General features: G+C 35.7%; 1 protein-coding gene across 1 annotated transcript in view; it reads left to right on the forward strand.

Moving 5' to 3' along the window:
* Positions 1-14,090: 14,090 nt before the first annotated feature.
* MS3_00000872 (uncharacterized protein) overlaps positions 14,091-18,372 on the forward strand; it is a 47,392-nt gene continuing 43,110 nt past the window's right edge. Inside the window, exon 1 of the mRNA XM_051208467.1 lies at positions 14,091-14,876. Within this exon, the coding sequence (XP_051074692.1) occupies positions 14,729-14,876 (148 nt within the window). The 5' untranslated portion in view covers positions 14,091-14,728. The remainder of the gene's footprint in view (positions 14,877-18,372) is intronic.

Genomic DNA, 18,372 nt, shown 5'->3' on the forward strand with positions numbered 1-18,372 from the left:
ATTGAGCTAGTAAGTTATATGAACTAACAGATATAACATTACGATAATATATGTGACCATTAATCAAAGGACTATTAGAATACTAAGTTTACAGAAATAAAAACCGATTGAGAAGGTTAAGGTGGAAATAAGGATTAACAATAATGGTTGCGTTTCTTTAGTTGGGCTCACCAATGTAGAATTATGGTCTACTATGATATTAGTACTGCTAATAATAGACCTAATCCTAAATTTGTACATTTGTCATGATATAACTGCCTAATCTATAAGATCTTACGTGGAAGTCACACCATCGACTACACCAACTCACTGTATCGTATCAATTACCAATACATGATGTAGAACAAGGTTAGGCTAGAGAAAGAACAATATATTTATTACGAATAGAAGATATAAGGTAATATTCAGAGGGTTCACGCCTGCATGGCCGAGCCATGCCACTCGATCAACTCCAGTACATTCAATTCATTGTTCGCGCCTCCTCCATTGTTAGGTATCCCTCCGCGTTAAATATTGAATATCTATTTTCTGAGTAGTCTCGTGTTCACAGCTTTGTGGATTGTGTGGCTATTGTCCAATCCACTACACTACTCTCCCACCAGAATCAACGTGATGTTGGTTCGATACCGAATTGGATGGGATCGTCGCGCGCCGGAGGTTACCAAGGATAATAAGAATCCTCCGGGTATTGGTAAGCTGAAAGATAAATCAAAAAGAAAGCGGCAGCATCTGGTCGGGAAATACATGTAATAATTTTAAAATATCTACCTTCATGCTTAAAACGCTTGAAATGAAAATTTGGGTGAAGATTATTTGAGCTATAAAAACGGGATTACAATAATAATAATAATAATAATAATAATAATAATAATAATAATAATAAAACGATGCGTGTTAATAGCCGTTGGTTAATAACTTAACGTATAGGTAGTAAGTATTTTGTGTTTAGAAATATTAAAGTAATGAATATTGTAAAAATGTTAATATTGGTATTAGTTTTGGTCTAAATTATGAAACCAATTAACAATTATGCCGGCAACCCGTCCATATGTGATCTCCAATTGCATCTGTATTAGTAGGCTAACTGAAAGAACAAAAGTATTACCATGGAAAAGAATTCCAACTAGTGTTCCAGTTAGTTTGATACGGTTTATTTAGTTACGGGGAGATTTTCTCAACCTCGTTTTTACTTGACCGTGATAGAATTTAGTAATACTACTAATACACATGAATGGTTATCAAAACAAAATTTAAATACGTGAGTGATAATTATATGAATTTCGGACAGATAGCTAAGAACAAATCGTTAAACATGAGTGTATTCGTAAGAGACATGCTCTAGACTCACTGTTCTGATTTGCCATAGACTACTTATATTTATACCTCCCGGCTGATGGTGCATACACGTTAGTTGCAAGTACGCAGTTTATCATAAGGCGGAATACGATTTAATTGAGATATAGTGGTTATAAGTTATTGAAATCAGTTAAGCCTATGTGTCATATTACTAGGTGATGTGGTGCTGCAGGATGTATTCGGCTAAATAAGCTTTTACAAGATGATTAATAGTGAGTGATGCTCATGTGATTATCAGGGAGTACATAAGTTGTAACCAAGGGAGTACACTCCCAACTCATGTCTATGATAATGGCTTGAACCTTAGTCAGTGTTGGGGTAAATTCGACATTGATGTTTTCAGTTTGCAGGAGATTTGCTCGACTGCTTATATTGATTATTTGCATTCATGATTGTGTCGCTAAACCATCAATTAGACTGACAAGGTTTTGAGATATTTACTGAATAAGCAACTGATAGAGAAACATACTGTAATCATCTGTAGTGAATGAAGATAAAAGAAAAACAACACTAGTGATAATTATAAGTCAATTTGCTGACCGATTTCATCAATTTCATCAATCATATTACGTGATTGTCAAGTCATGACAATGCTTTATGACGATATCCTGAAACTATTAAATTTAACTAGTTATAGTGTTGATTGAGGATTAGTCAGTGGAAAAATAGGTATTGTTGCTTTAGGTGATTCGAAATTATCAGAAATCTATAACGTTAAAGAATCCGAGACGCCTAATTTAATTATAAATTACATTTCAGAAATATTCGTTTAGTGTTAATCCTAGTAGGCTACGGAGTTTTGATTTTAAACGTTTGTTTAGCCAACAGCTACCTGAGGATTTAGTTATTTTACTAGTGCAGTTGATAGTACCTAAATTTTTAATCTTATTATCTAAACTATGTTCTCATTTTAAACTGCTAATATGATAAACCAGTCCATAAACCCTAATACGATTAGCAACAACGACTATGATGGGTTTATTGATAAATGTTAAAGGCGATTCAGATGATTCCTAAATTTAGAAGACATGAAGATATAGTGTAAAGTATGTGTGGGCCAGGGTAACATGCAGGTAGATTGTTGACGTATATGACAATTTAAAAATAATGAACATGACCAGATAAATAATTTTAAAGTTAAGACTGCTTATGAAACTTCAGGCAGGAATATGATGCGTTATAAACCTTCCATAAGAAGTTACTGCATTTAGCTTGGTGACACTTACAAATATATGGCAAAAGCAACTGGAAGACATATACATCTTAAGTACAAAAAATCATCCAGTAAAATAGTTGAACTCGCCTTGATTATTTTTGAAAATTAGATTATTCAGTGGACGACATATATAACGCCATTCGTGAGGAGTAGTATTGATCCAAAAGCATCCAGAATAAAACATGCAGTATGGCAATTAATTCCAGCGTGCTTGATGCTGTTGAGGTTTTTGCCACTCGCTCGGATCAGAACAATCGAATGAACCCAGATATTTGTGTGGTTGTCATTGAACGAACCATCTAAAAATGCCCTTATGATTGCAGAAAACTTATAGCTGAAACTCACCGTATGTTTTTGGAGAAGTGTCATCCTTGTTGTTTGGCAATGGAACTCGAAAATATGAAATTAGGCAGGCAGTGGTCGGAAGAAAAGATATTACAGGACAGTGCTTAGTTTGAAACAGGTTGAGGTATTAAGTGAAGGAACACTGAGAATTAGATCCAGATAACTATTTAGTCCTTGATTGCATTGCTAGTCAATGTATATTTACTCTATTTACAGGTTATATTTGCAAGAGCTTGATGTTTAAACAAGTCTATGTCGCTGAAGCAGGTAAATGCTATTACAGCTTGTTAACGAACCATCAAAGCTAATTAGTTGATATAGATGATCAACTTTTATTATCGATTGAGCTAGTAAGTTATATGAACTAACAGATATAACATTACGATAATATATGTGACCATTAATCAAAGGACTATTAGAATACTAAGTTTACAGAAATAAAAACCGATTGAGAAGGTTAAGGTGGAAATAAGGATTAACAATAATGGTTGCGTTTCTTTAGTTGGGCTCACCAATGTAGAATTATGGTCTACTATGATATTAGTACTGCTAATAATAGACCTAATCCTAAATTTGTACATTTGTCATGATATAACTGCCTAATCTATAAGATCTTACGTGGAAGTCACACCATCGACTACACCAACTCACTGTATCGTATCAATTACCAATACATGATGTAGAACAAGGTTAGGCTAGAGAAAGAACAATATATTTATTACGAATAGAAGACATAAGGTAATATTCAGAGGGTTCACGCCTGCATGGCCGAGCCATGCCACTCGATCAACTCCAGTACATTCAATTCATTGTTCGCGCCTCCTCCATTGTTAGGTATCCCTCCGCGTTAAATATTGAATATCTATTTTCTGAGTAGTCTCGTGTTCACAGCTTTGTGGATTGTGTGGCTATTGTCCAATCCACTACACTACTCTCCCACCAGAATCAACGTGATGTTGGTTCGATACCGAATTGGATGGGATCGTCGCGCGCCGGAGGTTACCAAGGATAATAAGAATCCTCCGGGTATTGGTAAGCTGAAAGATAAATCAAAAGAAAGCGGCAGCATCTGGTCGGGAAATACATGTAATAATTTTAAAATATCTACCTTCATGCTTAAAACGCTTGAAATGAAAATTTGGGTGAAGATTATTTGAGCTATAAAAAACGGGATTACAATAATAATAATAATAATAATAATAATAATAATAATAAAACGATGCGTGTTAATAGCCGTTGGTTAATAACTTAACGTATAGGTAGTAAGTATTTTGTGTTTAGAAATATTAAAGTAATGAATATTGTAAAAATGTTAATATTGGTATTAGTTTTGGTCTAAATTATGAAACCAATTAACAATTATGCCGGCAACCCGTCCATATGTGATCTCCAATTGCATCTGTATTAGTAGGCTAACTGAAAGAACAAAAGTATTACCATGGAAAAGAATTCCAACTAGTGTTCCAGTTAGTTTGATACGGTTTATTTAGTTACGGGGAGATTTTCTCAACCTCGTTTTTACTTGACCGTGATAGAATTTAGTAATACTACTAATACACATGAATGGTTATCAAAACAAAATTTAAATACGTGAGTGATAATTATATGAATTTCGGACAGATAGCTAAGAACAAATCGTTAAACATGAGTGTATTCGTAAGAGACATGCTCTAGACTCACTGTTCTGATTTGCCATAGACTACTTATATTTATACCTCCCGGCTGATGGTGCATACACGTTAGTTGCAAGTACGCAGTTTATCATAAGGCGGAATACGATTTAATTGAGATATAGTGGTTATAAGTTATTGAAATCAGTTAAGCCTATGTGTCATATTACTAGGTGATGTGGTGCTGCAGGATGTATTCGGCTAAATAAGCTTTTACAAGATGATTAATAGTGAGTGATGCTCATGTGATTATCAGGGAGTACATAAGTTGTAACCAAGGGGAGTACACTCCCAACTCATGTCTATGATAATGGCTTGAACCTTAGTCAGTGTTGGGGTAAATTCGACATTGATGTTTTCAGTTTGCAGGAGATTTGCTCGACTGCTTATATTGATTATTTGCATTCATGATTGTGTCGCTAAACCATCAATTAGACTGACAAGGTTTTGAGATATTTACTGAATAAGCAACTGATAGAGAAACATACTGTAATCATCTGTAGTGAATGAAGATAAAAGAAAAACAACACTAGTGATAATTATAAGTCAATTTGCTGACCGATTTCATCAATTTCATCAATCATATTACGTGATTGTCAAGTCATGACAATGCTTTATGACGATATCCTGAAACTATTAAATTTAACTAGTTATAGTGTTGATTGAGGATTAGTCAGTGGAAAAATAGGTATTGTTGCTTTAGGTGATTCGAAATTATCAGAAATCTATAACGTTAAAGAATCCGAGACGCCTAATTTAATTATAAATTACATTTCAGAAATATTCGTTTAGTGTTAATCCTAGTAGGCTACGGAGTTTTGATTTTAAACGTTTGTTTAGCCAACAGCTACCTGAGGATTTAGTTATTTTACTAGTGCAGTTGATAGTACCTAAATTTTTAATCTTATTATCTAAACTATGTTCTCATTTTAAACTGCTAATATGATAAACCAGTCCATAAACCCTAATACGATTAGCAACAACGACTATGATGGGTTTATTGATAAATGTTAAAGGCGATTCAGATGATTCCTAAATTTAGAAGACATGAAGATATAGTGTAAAGTATGTGTGGGCCAGGGTAACATGCAGGTAGATTGTTGACGTATATGACAATTTAAAAATAATGAACATGATCAGATAAATAATTTTAAAGTTAAGACTGCTTATGAAACTTCAGGCAGGAATATGATGCGTTATAAACCTTCCATAAGAAGTTACTGCATTTAGCTTGGTGACACTTACAAATATATGGCAAAAGCAACTGGAAGACATATACATCTTAAGTACAAAAAAATCATCCAGTAAAATAGTTGAACTCGCCTTGATTATTTTTGAAAATTAGATTATTCAGTGGACGACATATATAACGCCATTCGTGAGGAGTAGTATTGATCCAAAAGCATCCAGAATAAAACATGCAGTATGGCAATTAATTCCAGCGTGCTTGATGCTGTTGAGGTTTTTGCCACTCGCTCGGATCAGAACAATCGAATGAACCCAGATATTTGTGTGGTTGTCATTGAACGAACCATCTAAAAATGCCCTTATGATTGCAGAAAACTTATAGCTGAAACTCACCGTATGTTTTTGGAGAAGTGTCATCCTTGTTGTTTGGCAATGGAACTCGAAAATATGAAATTAGGCAGGCAGTGGTCGGAAGAAAAGATATTACAGGACAGTGCTTAGTTTGAAACAGGTTGAGGTATTAAGTGAAGGAACACTGAGAATTAGATCCAGATAACTATTTAGTCCTTGATTGCATTGCTAGTCAATGTATATTTACTCTATTTACAGGTTATATTTGCAAGAGCTTGATGTTTAAACAAGTCTATGTCGCTGAAGCAGGTAAATGCTATTACAGCTTGTTAACGAACCATCAAAGCTAATTAGTTGATATAGATGATCAACTTTTATTATCGATTGAGCTAGTAAGTTATATGAACTAACAGATATAACATTACGATAATATATGTGACCATTAATCAAAGGACTATTAGAATACTAAGTTTACAGAAATAAAAACCGATTGAGAAGGTTAAGGTGGAAATAAGGATTAACAATAATGGTTGCGTTTCTTTAGTTGGGCTCACCAATGTAGAATTATGGTCTACTATGATATTAGTACTGCTAATAATAGACCTAATCCTAAATTTGTACATTTGTCATGATATAACTGCCTAATCTATAAGATCTTACGTGGAAGTCACACCATCGACTACACCAACTCACTGTATCGTATCAATTACCAATACATGATGTAGAACAAGGTTAGGCTAGAGAAAGAACAATATATTTATTACGAATAGAAGATATAAGGTAATATTCAGAGGGTTCACGCCTGCATGGCCGAGCCATGCCACTCGATCAACTCCAGTACATTCAATTCATTGTTCGCGCCTCCTCCATTGTTAGGTATCCCTCCGCGTTAAATATTGAATATCTATTTTCTGAGTAGTCTCGTGTTCACAGCTTTGTGGATTGTGTGGCTATTGTCCAATGCCACCACAAGACCTCATTATGATTCTGAACAAAGATCCTTAAACTCCCGGAGTATAGCTTAAATTGTTTAATTTGTTCATCATGGCCAGCATTTTATTAGCAAGGGTGTTTTCCAAGAGGGTCCACGACGTTCACCGGGACATGAATCTGGCGAGCGCTTGCTGGCAGTATATCGACATGTCAGCGTGGCTTGTTGATCAAAGGTTCCGTCTCATTAATCTTGCCAAAGCCCAGTTCAGTGCGGGTAACTTGACTGAGATGCTGCATCGAGTTGTGCTAGAGTCTTTGTTTGGTGATGACTGCACATAGTGACCATCCATTATCCACATGTTTAACGAACGTCCGATAATTATATTTTGTTTAGGGAATATGGTGACATACTTTCATAAGACGGATCCTAATGACCAAAGAAAACTTAAGAGAGTTAACCAATCAAATTTATAGTAGATTACCTTTCTGATTTCGCCTTTTTTCCACAAGGAAGTGATGCCACCAACTTCAAAACTTTGCACTTCGTTCAAAATAACCAAAAAGCATACAAGCGAACCAGCGCTTTGCGGAACGACCATTGTCTATGGTTTTCCGTCCACATATGTTGTTCAACGTAAAGAGAAACCCGATCTAGAACGGCTTGGTGCAAACAAATGAGTAAATCTATTCGTAACACACGTTGTCAAACACGTTTTTGGATTTGTAAATAATATGTCTACGGAACCTATTATCTTGAATCCTCACTGTTCTGTTTCTATAAGAAGAGTTGATAAGTGTGAAACTGCACTATTTAGATGCCAGTAGACTGTGCGTCACTGTGTAATTGGATGATTAATCCTGATGAGGTAAATGTCAATCAATCTATGATATAGATTGTCTTCCTACGCTCACCGCTCAGACTCAAGTTTCCAAGTCTATGCTGGATTGGCTATTCTTCTAAGACAACCTATAACATGCTAATTCGGACTTTTTACACTAGGATTGTGTGGCTGGCATCAGATGGACAAAAAAAGGAAAAGAAAAAGGAAAAAATAGACAATAAAAGATATAGTTATTAGTATTCTTAACACTTCACCCTCTCTATGCACACTCCCTTCTAATGAACCGCTTTTCTTGTACCCACCTTGAATTCCCTTCCTTCATGTGAGCTTACTCTAACGTGTTAAACTTTACAACTCATTTTTCTTTAATACTACTTTCTATTATATGGAGTCTCTGACTTCATTTCACTCTAACAAGAGATACTATGAATTTACTCTAATTCATTATACCTCTGTCTGTTCTACTACAAAATGTTAAGCAACGTTTGGCGTTTTGTATCCAAGTGCCTTGCTGCTCTTCTGTTTCTCTTTTTTCTCTCTTCAGAATCTTGCTCCAAGGGCACAGCTGTAGAACTTCTGACGTCTGAAACAAACTTGACGTACGTGTCTCCTCGAGGCCATAGTTTACATCAAGCGCTCTACGAGTCTACTTTACAGCAATTATAAACTTAATAAGTTGGGAAGTATGCTGTGAGTCAACAAATGTTGTAATTTGTAGATCCTACCTTTAAAAATGGCATGTACCTGTTCATGAGAAAATATATTATTATTATTATTACTAGTGAAGCCTACAAATGACAATTGTGATAAGAAATCTCAATGTTATCTGAAAAACGTGGCTAGTTTCAGGTTTCCTTTCATTCATATTATTGGTAAGAAAGAACGAAGGTAATAACCTCTTCATCAACTATATTCCACCAATAAATATATCACAGTCATACTAAATTTTATAGAGGCAAGATATTTACGTAATTGGTGTGCTCTGTTTTCCGAAACTATTTAAGCGTCGGTGGGTGCATGAGAGACAATTGCTGGAGTTAAATTGGATAGAATATTGAAAATACCGGTCTCATTAAGCTTGTACTTGGGAAGTAAATGGTTTAACGCTAACATTTCGTATGAAGTGAGATTAATCTACCCAATATTAAGCATTCAGATACTAATTCACTTTTTCAAATGTAGTGCAGGCTGACGGTCGAACATGACTTATCAATCGTGAGCTTATTATTCATGTGCGGTAACTTGCAATGAAGTGGTTGTCAGGGAATTTGTTGTGTTTAAGTTGTCACACATTAGAAGACAGTCCACAGAATCAAAATTTGTTTTCATATACGTTAACAAGGTGTATTCGTTGAAATGTGGCAAACTGGGTTAGTATAGTATCACTTGATTATTTATATAGGTCTTAGCGATCTGTAGAAACTAGGACAACAAAAGGAGAAGGTGAAACAACTTAGGTTTGGCTGTTAACAGTTGGCCGAAACCATCTCAAATATCTATCTACGCCATTATCTTGTGTGGGTACTTTATTTCCCACTGTCCTATATTGAATGTTGGGGACTTTGTGTGTTTGAAAAGAGAATGTCGTGCTCCAACAATTCTGTTTAGTAATCGAGATAAAACCTACTGCGAATACCAGTCTATCTTCTATATATAAGACGAGGGGTAACTCCTGGCACTAAATGAGTTACCTTCTGCAACCTGTCAGTAACAATCATAATCCCTCGAAAAACGAGAGGTTACTCAAAGATTATTATTGGCAAGGCATTTATGTATCTTCTAAGCCAAGCTGATCTATGCCCTAATTTATCCCCACCTACATTAAACGTCCTTAATATACACTTGACGCCAAGTCTGTATAACTTAAAGCAATAGCTCGGGTTTTGTCGCTTGTATTCATTCCTTCTCTCTGCTGATATCATGCAGTAGGCGGTTAGTAGAATGGAATTAAGGGGGTCACATTGCCATTTTCAGAGCCTTATATCTGAGACGGCCGAAGGCTTGAGTAAAGCCAAATTGTCAGACTTGGATCTATTTAAGTGTGTGCTACTTACACAGACAAATATAAGTAGTATGTGTCGAGATTTTAGAGTAAGATTCTTATTGATAGAAGAAGAACGTGAGGAGAAGAGAAAGCATAGCAGAAGCAGATTGAATAATGACAGGAATGAATGAGTGACGTAGATTGTTAGAGATGCTTTAAGGAAGAAGTAAGATTGATATATTCAGTGTTTTTTCTTCATATTTTATTAATGCAGTGTGTGATTTCGCTTACCCTACTGTTTCCTTTTATTACACTATCACTACTTAAAAGGTGTTAAGTGGAATACAATTAGGCACTGCGCGACAAATAGCAAATAAAATTGCTTATCACTCGATTTAATGACGGACCAAGTCATATGAGTGAAGGAGATGCCTAGGTCTACGTAAATTACAATTATCTATTCTTAAAAAATATCGAATGTACCTGGACAGAAGTTACAGTGATGAAGATAAGCAATTTGGTAAATGGCCAAGGCGAACTATTGTTGTCAGTCGGCATGACTGAGAAACATACTGGAAACTAGAATACGAAAAATCTTTTACCTATTCGCTTTGAGACACAACAAAACCGGCTGAATGCGTCAATCTCTTGATCGAAGACCCCTAGCAGGTGTTTAATTATAAACCTGCGGTACAATAATGTTGAATATTGCCTGCAGCTACATGAGTCACTAAGTTTCAGGCATTTACGCATTACTGCTCAGTAACACTGGTCATTTGAAGTTGGAATAGAATTTTTCAGAAAGCCAAGGTGGAAGCTCAGTCGAAAATCACTACCGAAATTACAAAACGTGATGAAGTTATTAGCAAAGTTTCAATATAATGTATAATTACAAAGCTGACTTTCTGAGATATATGGGATAATCGCATCCTATTTTTTTATGACACATACCAACTGAAAATCTAGTGCTGTTAATTAAGAACCTTAAAGACTTGAAACTTGCAAAAAAGTATAAGGATAATGAGTATAAAAACATGTGTCGTTTTGGTGGCTCTGTATCTGATTTCAACTGGATCGTGTGAATGATTGCTATCGAAATGTATATCCCGGCGACCCTCGTATATAATCATCGACTTAACTTGCGCTAGTCGATAGCGAAGTTAAATGAGCCGAATAGAAGAGTAGATGTTGAATAGGCATATTTCATACAATCGCTGATCCACACAAACGATCAGAGAAACGAAGCAAAGAAATTTAAGCGAAACGGATTGGAGAAGGCATGTGAGCCAACTCAATTTCATCAGGCGTTACTCAATATTTATGGTCGTAGCAAAAAATAAGATACAGACACTCGATAAATAGGTCAAGCAATTAACACACATACTATAATATGAAAACAGTCAAGGTTGATAGGCGAATAATTGACAAGGCAAAAATATAACTTGAGAAGAATCAATAACTTAGTCTGTCCGGAAGATAGAATGGTTTGTGTGGACTCAACAAAGTACTACACACTACGTTGTTTTACTGACCAGTATATTTTCGTCAGAATATAGAATACGATCCATCAAACTACACTCAGCTTTACAGAATAGAATCAATGTGTTCTTTTGCACAGACCACAAAACTTCCTTGATCCCGTATATAACCAGTATTGGTGGTGAGGCTATTCGAGTAAGATGAAAATTGTATGATCTCCTATCATATGTCAGTCTTACCTGTCGGTCAGTACCTGACCTGGGTTACTCCAACATGGTATTCAAGTAGGGCAGCTACTTTTCTGATTCCATAGAACAGATTTATTCTTACCAGAACAGTAAAGTAAATTAGTAAGAAAGGATTAGAGAAGTATGCAGCAAGGAAACCGCATCATAGACCAGCTGATGATGTGGAACTGTTTATCGAGAGTTGGTCATTCCTGACCTTTGTAAAAATCAGTAAGTTGTTCAGTGTTCTGTAATTCACAAAGGAACATTGAAATAGTTTAGCATGTTGAACACTAGAGTCATACCCTAGTGATATTTTGTTGGACCTACCGTAATGACCGAACCCTTATTACTTGGTATGAACACAGATTTTTTCGATGACTGAAGTTTAAAGCGCCCTTCTGTGCGGTGTGTGGGGTTCTGAATACCGTGAAACACAAAGGATGACATGACAAAGTATATTATTTAGAGAGGTTAGAGAGTTGACAAGCGAAAGTGTGACAACCACCTCATGCACAAATCCATAGTGTGAGATTAACTGATGCATGGTGGTTGTCCTCAACCTTGAGGGGGATCGATGAGCCGTTCGACGGCTGCTGTCATCTCTTACGGACAGTATTTCAATACCACTCGCGAAACTCTTCAACATGTCTCTTTCACTCACCCAACTCCCTAGAGATTGGAAAGACGCTATAGTCATTCCTGTATTTAAGAATGGTCAGAGACAGATCGTATCTAACTACCGGCCTGTCAGTCTAACTAGCATTGTCGTTAAGTTACTTGAAAAGATAATTCGGGTTAGGTTGCTAAGCCACATAGATTCACACAATCTGTTAGCTCCTGAGCAACATGGATTTCGTAACAGGTGTTCATGCCTGACTAACTTGTTGCGAGAGGGGATTGGACAGCAGCCTTAGATAAAGGTCTGTCTGTCGATGTGATATTCATAGATTTTAGCAGAGCATTTGACAAGGTTTTATGCAGAAGCTCACGAGCTTCGGAACAATAGGTATTGTACAGGAGTGGATAGGAAACTTCTTATGTGACCACAGACAGAGTAAGGGTCAACGGAACGCTATCCGATTGGAAGCCGGTCAAAAGTGGTGTACCTCAAGGCACCATCTTAGACACTCTGCTCTTCCGCTGTTGCTCAGGTCGTCGACATTAATGTTTGCGGATGATGTAAAGATCTGTAGAACAATAAAAAGTGAAGCTGATCATCTGAATCTTCAAACTGACTTAGACGATTTAGTTAGATGAGCTCGAGGTTGGGGTTTAGAAAGAAATTCTATGAAGAGTATGCTTATGCACATCGGTCACGGTAATAGTTACCATTATACTATTGACGGTAAACCTCTTCCATGAGTTCGAGAACATAAAGACTTGGGAGTAATAATAAGCCATGACTTAAAAACAACTGCGCATTGCAAAGCAGCCGCTGTCGAAGTTTTTCGTGCGTTATGGTCACGTCGCCGAGCGTTCAAATCTTTTGACATGGAAATGTTTAGAATTTTATATCCTACCTATGTAAGACCATATTTAGAGTACTGTACCCAAGCAGCTAGCCCACGCCTGGTAACGGATACTAACTCACTTGAGCGTGTCCAGCGTGTGGGAACAAAATTAGCGAAGGGTCTTTCTAGACTCCTTTACGATGAGCGTTTAAAACGCCTAAACCTTTTCCCCTTGTCGTATTGTAGGACGCGAGGTGACCTTATACTGGCATTTCGTATCTTTAACTATGATTTGAGTGTTAATGTTTCTTATCTTTTTGCTCCCTCCAGCACTAATAATTTCCGAGGTCACAGCAAGAAGGTTCACAAACCGCGACCTAATCAACGTAAAGTGGGGTCCCCTTTTTCTGATCTAGTAATCAATCATTGGAACGCCTTACCCGAACAAGTGGTATCAGCCCCATCAGTGAATATTTTCAAGGAGAAACTGGAACTTCACTGGAAGGAAATCTGTCAGGATTAACACAGGCTCACCAACCTGCTATCCTTATTGCTGAAGACTGACATTCACTGACCCAACTGATGGGTGATATGGCCAGGACTCAGTGATATTTCACTGACCTCACAACCTGAATAATCGAAGTATGCCAACTCAGTCAAATCACAATTCACAAATGTAGGTATACTCGGAAAGCTATCGACATGTGGAGAAACATTTAATCTGAGCTGGTTAGTGGGTACAAAGAATGAGTAGCAAGGCATTCCCGCTCGAGACCCGGTGTTGATGTGTGACCGAGTACCTTCAGCTAGGTGTGTTCAGCGAAGCTAATGAGGTCAGCATCAATGTCAGAGACTTACAGAACCATAAATCTTAGGGATTTATTCAACGCTACGATGGTGATTGAGAATTGCTTCTATATGGTTGGGGATGAAGAGTGAGTGGGTTGTAAAGTGTTTCTTAAGTCTAAATTTAAAAGAAATATTTATTTTGACGTGCGTAAATAAGTTCAATTTTCAGCAAAACAGATGCTTATTATACCAAACTTTGTATGTATTACTGTGAATCGACCTAAAGTATATTGGACCAATCGGAACATAGTCTTTGTGATCAATTTCGTTTCTCAGTTTATTTCCGAAGGTCGTGTGCTTTTTGTAAGTTCAGTGGTTTGACTGTACGTTCGTTACTGAATTTTGATAGTTACATCATTATCTATCTATACTAAAATTTAAGTGCATATGTCAGCCCTCAACTGTTTTTGTCGTAACTGTGTTATGCTACATACCACTTGACTTGATTAACTTTACCATAAAATTCCCCAAATGTAAAACTAAAAGTAGACATCTACTGATTTTGAAAACAGGTTAAATTCAGTGTATCTTTCATGACAACCGAGAGAGCATAACCACATAATGCAAACTCAATACATTCACTATGGTGCCTCAAAATACAAATTATAATTATAATTCTAATTTGTATATTAGGCTTGTTACATATATGTTCTGCGTCTTTCATAGAGCATGGATAATTTTAGGATTGTTTTCTACGGAAACAATGACATGTCCATTTTGAGACTCAATTAACTTCCCTGTAGAATGTCATTATTTTTCTTGTGAATCTACAACACCTATCTTTTCAGCTCGCTTTAGTTTTTCTTTGTTTACTGTCAGTTACAAATCCACATTATGGACACAAACTCCTTACCGTCAGACATCAGACCAACCAGTACAGTCGTTTCTACAAACGAATTTACCGATGGAGGTCAGGTGATAAGAAATATTAATTTTGGAGATACAGTCGCTTCCATATGTTCTATAAAGACTGAAAACGAAAGTACGTGACTTTCATTTGTTTCTGTTTATTGCTTTTATATCCACATTTAAAGTGATATATCTTGACTGAAAGCAGTGGTGCTCAGTGTTGATATTCAAAATCCATTCTTTTCTGGTTCTTTACAAAATTTACAAATCTGAGTTTCCAAGAATATAAGGTGTATGAGTGTGGAAAATTTAATCGTCACTCTTAATGCCAGTTCACGAAGATGAAAGTTACAAAAGTCACCAATATTTTGTCAAAAGTACTTAATATTCACTTAGGAGAACTAGCGTTAGCACATGACCATCATATTTCATCACTTTCATTTGCAAACTCGCAAGTTTCGGACTTCATTATTACGGTTTACAAGGTTTTGTAGGCTATAAATTGCTGTCATCTAATAAGTGTTGCTGGTATTCTGGGAAACAAGATTAACAATCAGATCAATATTGCCAGTTGTTTAATTTGATGGCGAGACAGTCGTTTTCAAGTACTCTTTTCATCAAACTTAGTCCGAGGTTTCATTGATAGCACCCTAGTAGACGACCTAAATTCAAGTCATTTTTTGTCCTTCCAGGAGAAATCAATTTGAAATTCTCCTGAAGCTTAAAATGGTGGCTTAGTATAAGACTGATAACTTTACAACTAAATCTCAGAAAACAAAATTCATGAATAGTCATCTTCCTGAGACGTGAATCTTTCTCGTTATATAGATGTATTTTACTAGGCTTTCTTGTGCTACAAATGACATGTAAGATTACCTTCGTTTACTTAGTTAAGGACTGTTGAATAAAATTCGAACTCGTAGCTGATTGCTAGAAATAAAGTCTTTAGAACCCATGAGTAACTAGTAAAAGTCTCCTATCCAACTATCTAGCCTTTAAGGAAAAAAATCAGCTTTAATCAAGACAGGATTTGGTTATCAATATAACATAGAGTCTGACTCAATCTACGGTAAACATATTTTTGGTTTACCTAGTCCGACCAGACCAAGGAGTTAGTAAAATTGAATGAATTCCGATTAACTTATTTTGGCTACAAATCTTACATACCCGTAGGGTATTATTGATAGAAAGATAAATATACCTTCGCAACCATTTATTTGAGACTATGTAGTTAATTTTTTTGATCAAAAGCGACTATTATTACTATACTAAACATAAAGTTACCTTACAGACCCACAGTTTCATGTTTGATTGTGAAGTATTCTAAATGAACTTCGTGAAAATGATTTTCTGTTAGACTAATTGTTTTGTAACTTGATGGGTATATTAGATTTCGATGGAAATATTCAGTTAAGATATTGTTTTCAAATTTGTTTTGGAAACTACTTGATCGCTCTTCAATTAACTCTCAGCATTGGATGGAACACCCTAAATATCTGTGTGAAATATAACTGAATACAGATAGACTATTGTTATAAGTATTCTTGGGATCGTAACCTGAAATATAAGCTGTTAGGAAGCATTTGGGTCAGTACTTAAATTTTTAAGATAAAAGGAACAATATTTGACAGGTTGCGTTAAAAGATAATTCATCTGTTTATTTGTAGTCATGACTTTACTGATAGATTTCCCGCACCTAATCCTGCCCACCATAGGAAATCATGATGCACGGTGATCAGGCATACACAACACATCACAATCACTTAAATGGATGGAATATCACAGCTTCGTTGTGATACATGCTCTAATTGCTTTTATATTTACATAAATTCGTGTACTTCAGCTAGAATTTACAATCCACGTCGTTTATCTCATTTGTCATTCCCTTTTTTCCACTTGTAATTTATAAATCCTTTCGCTAAAATTATTCTTTCTCTTATACATAATTTGTGATGTGGTTGGCTACTTTCCACTTCTTACGAATGACCCAGACTTCACGAAATTTATCCATAGTCATTTAATCCTTTGTGTTCCGAGTATACGGAGCTCTCTAAGTAATTATTTTTCATTGTTTAATTTACTTGACCTGTTCATCGATCCTTGTTTAAGTATGTAGATCACTTTGGGTTCCTTGTGTTTGACGAATTCTTTGGTAGGAAAGGACATAACTACAGGCTGTTAATATATTAATCTCAATGTATTTATACTTAAAGTTTCGTATTTATGACATTCGGGAACCATTTCGTAACCTTGAGAATGCATTAGGAACGTTCTTGTTTGGGATTTTGTTTCAAATTAGTATTGTTTTGTCTTATTTGTGTTCAGGATATCAATAAGTTTTTTTCTATTAGTCCGGACGTAATTGACATTCATCAACCAATTAACTGTTATCATGTAATACCCTAAGATGAACTTCAGTATCACTCACCATAAGCGTTATTTTTTACTAAACGGAACTATGACATCTGAATACTCAAAGTTGATTAAAATTTTTCCAGGTAGATCAGTCATGATGAAAGGATCACGTCTAAGAGTATCTATCTATAACAAAATAAGGTAAGCAAATAATGAAAGTAACTCCAATGAAATCTTTGTTGAGTAGACAACTCACAGTATATCTCAATTTGTCATAAACAATAAGGAATCCAGCGCAAATGTGTATAGAGTTAAGTCTTTTCATCTCACCAACGTAGAAGAAAAATTAACAATCTCCACAACACAGTAGTAGAGTGATAGTGTTGATAATAATAAAAAGCTAAACATAGAAAATATGGCTCTAAAAGGCTGAAAAAGGTAGAGGAATAGAGTGATATTTGAGTTCAATAACTAAAAGAAAGTGGTCAATGAATGTGTAAATTCACCGCAACTGATTGTAAGCTGTGTTACCTAGGTTATGCATCCACTAAATATAATTATCATGTGGGCTTCAATCAAGTAGTTAACACACCAAAATATCTTAAAGCGATAGCCAATGACTTCATGAACTGATGAAATGTCTCGGTTTAGCTTCTGTTAGCTCTCTTCAAACATCCCAATTCTAATATATTTTAATTACTGAGTCAGGGGCGGCGACCTAAAATGCACACCACATACCACACTCACTTCGGTCGATAAAGAATTATAGTAGTCATTAATCATTTAGTTAGTGAATGTACAGCCATACTATAACCATTGGTGGTGTTTGCCTTCGTTTTAGGCCACATAGAAACATCACCTAACTGTTAGAACTAACCAAGAATAACCAACATAGTCTTGACTATACTCACAAAATTAATTTTTATCTAAAAATTTTATATCGAGTTGTTTATCCACTGAATAGCATTATAGGTGGATAAAACAAATCGATTCCACCAACGAATTATAGTTTGATTTATCCATGTCCCTAGTTAGTTTTACCAGACAAAAGTCATGTGATTATTTCTAGGCCATTTCTGACTGCTTAATGGCCGAATTTTAAGTGTGACAGTGGTAATGATCTTTGTATTGTACGTAACATAATAAAATAAAGCGATATCCATTAATCTAGGGGTTTTATAACTAGTATTTATATCACATGATTTCCAGCATTTTATTGTCCAATCGTAATATCGAAAAGCAGACTAATTACAAACGGTTAACCAATTAAATTA

This window comes from Schistosoma haematobium, chromosome 1 (genome assembly GCF_000699445.3).
Source record: "Schistosoma haematobium chromosome 1, whole genome shotgun sequence".
Lineage (NCBI taxonomy): Eukaryota > Metazoa > Platyhelminthes > Trematoda > Strigeidida > Schistosomatidae > Schistosoma > Schistosoma haematobium.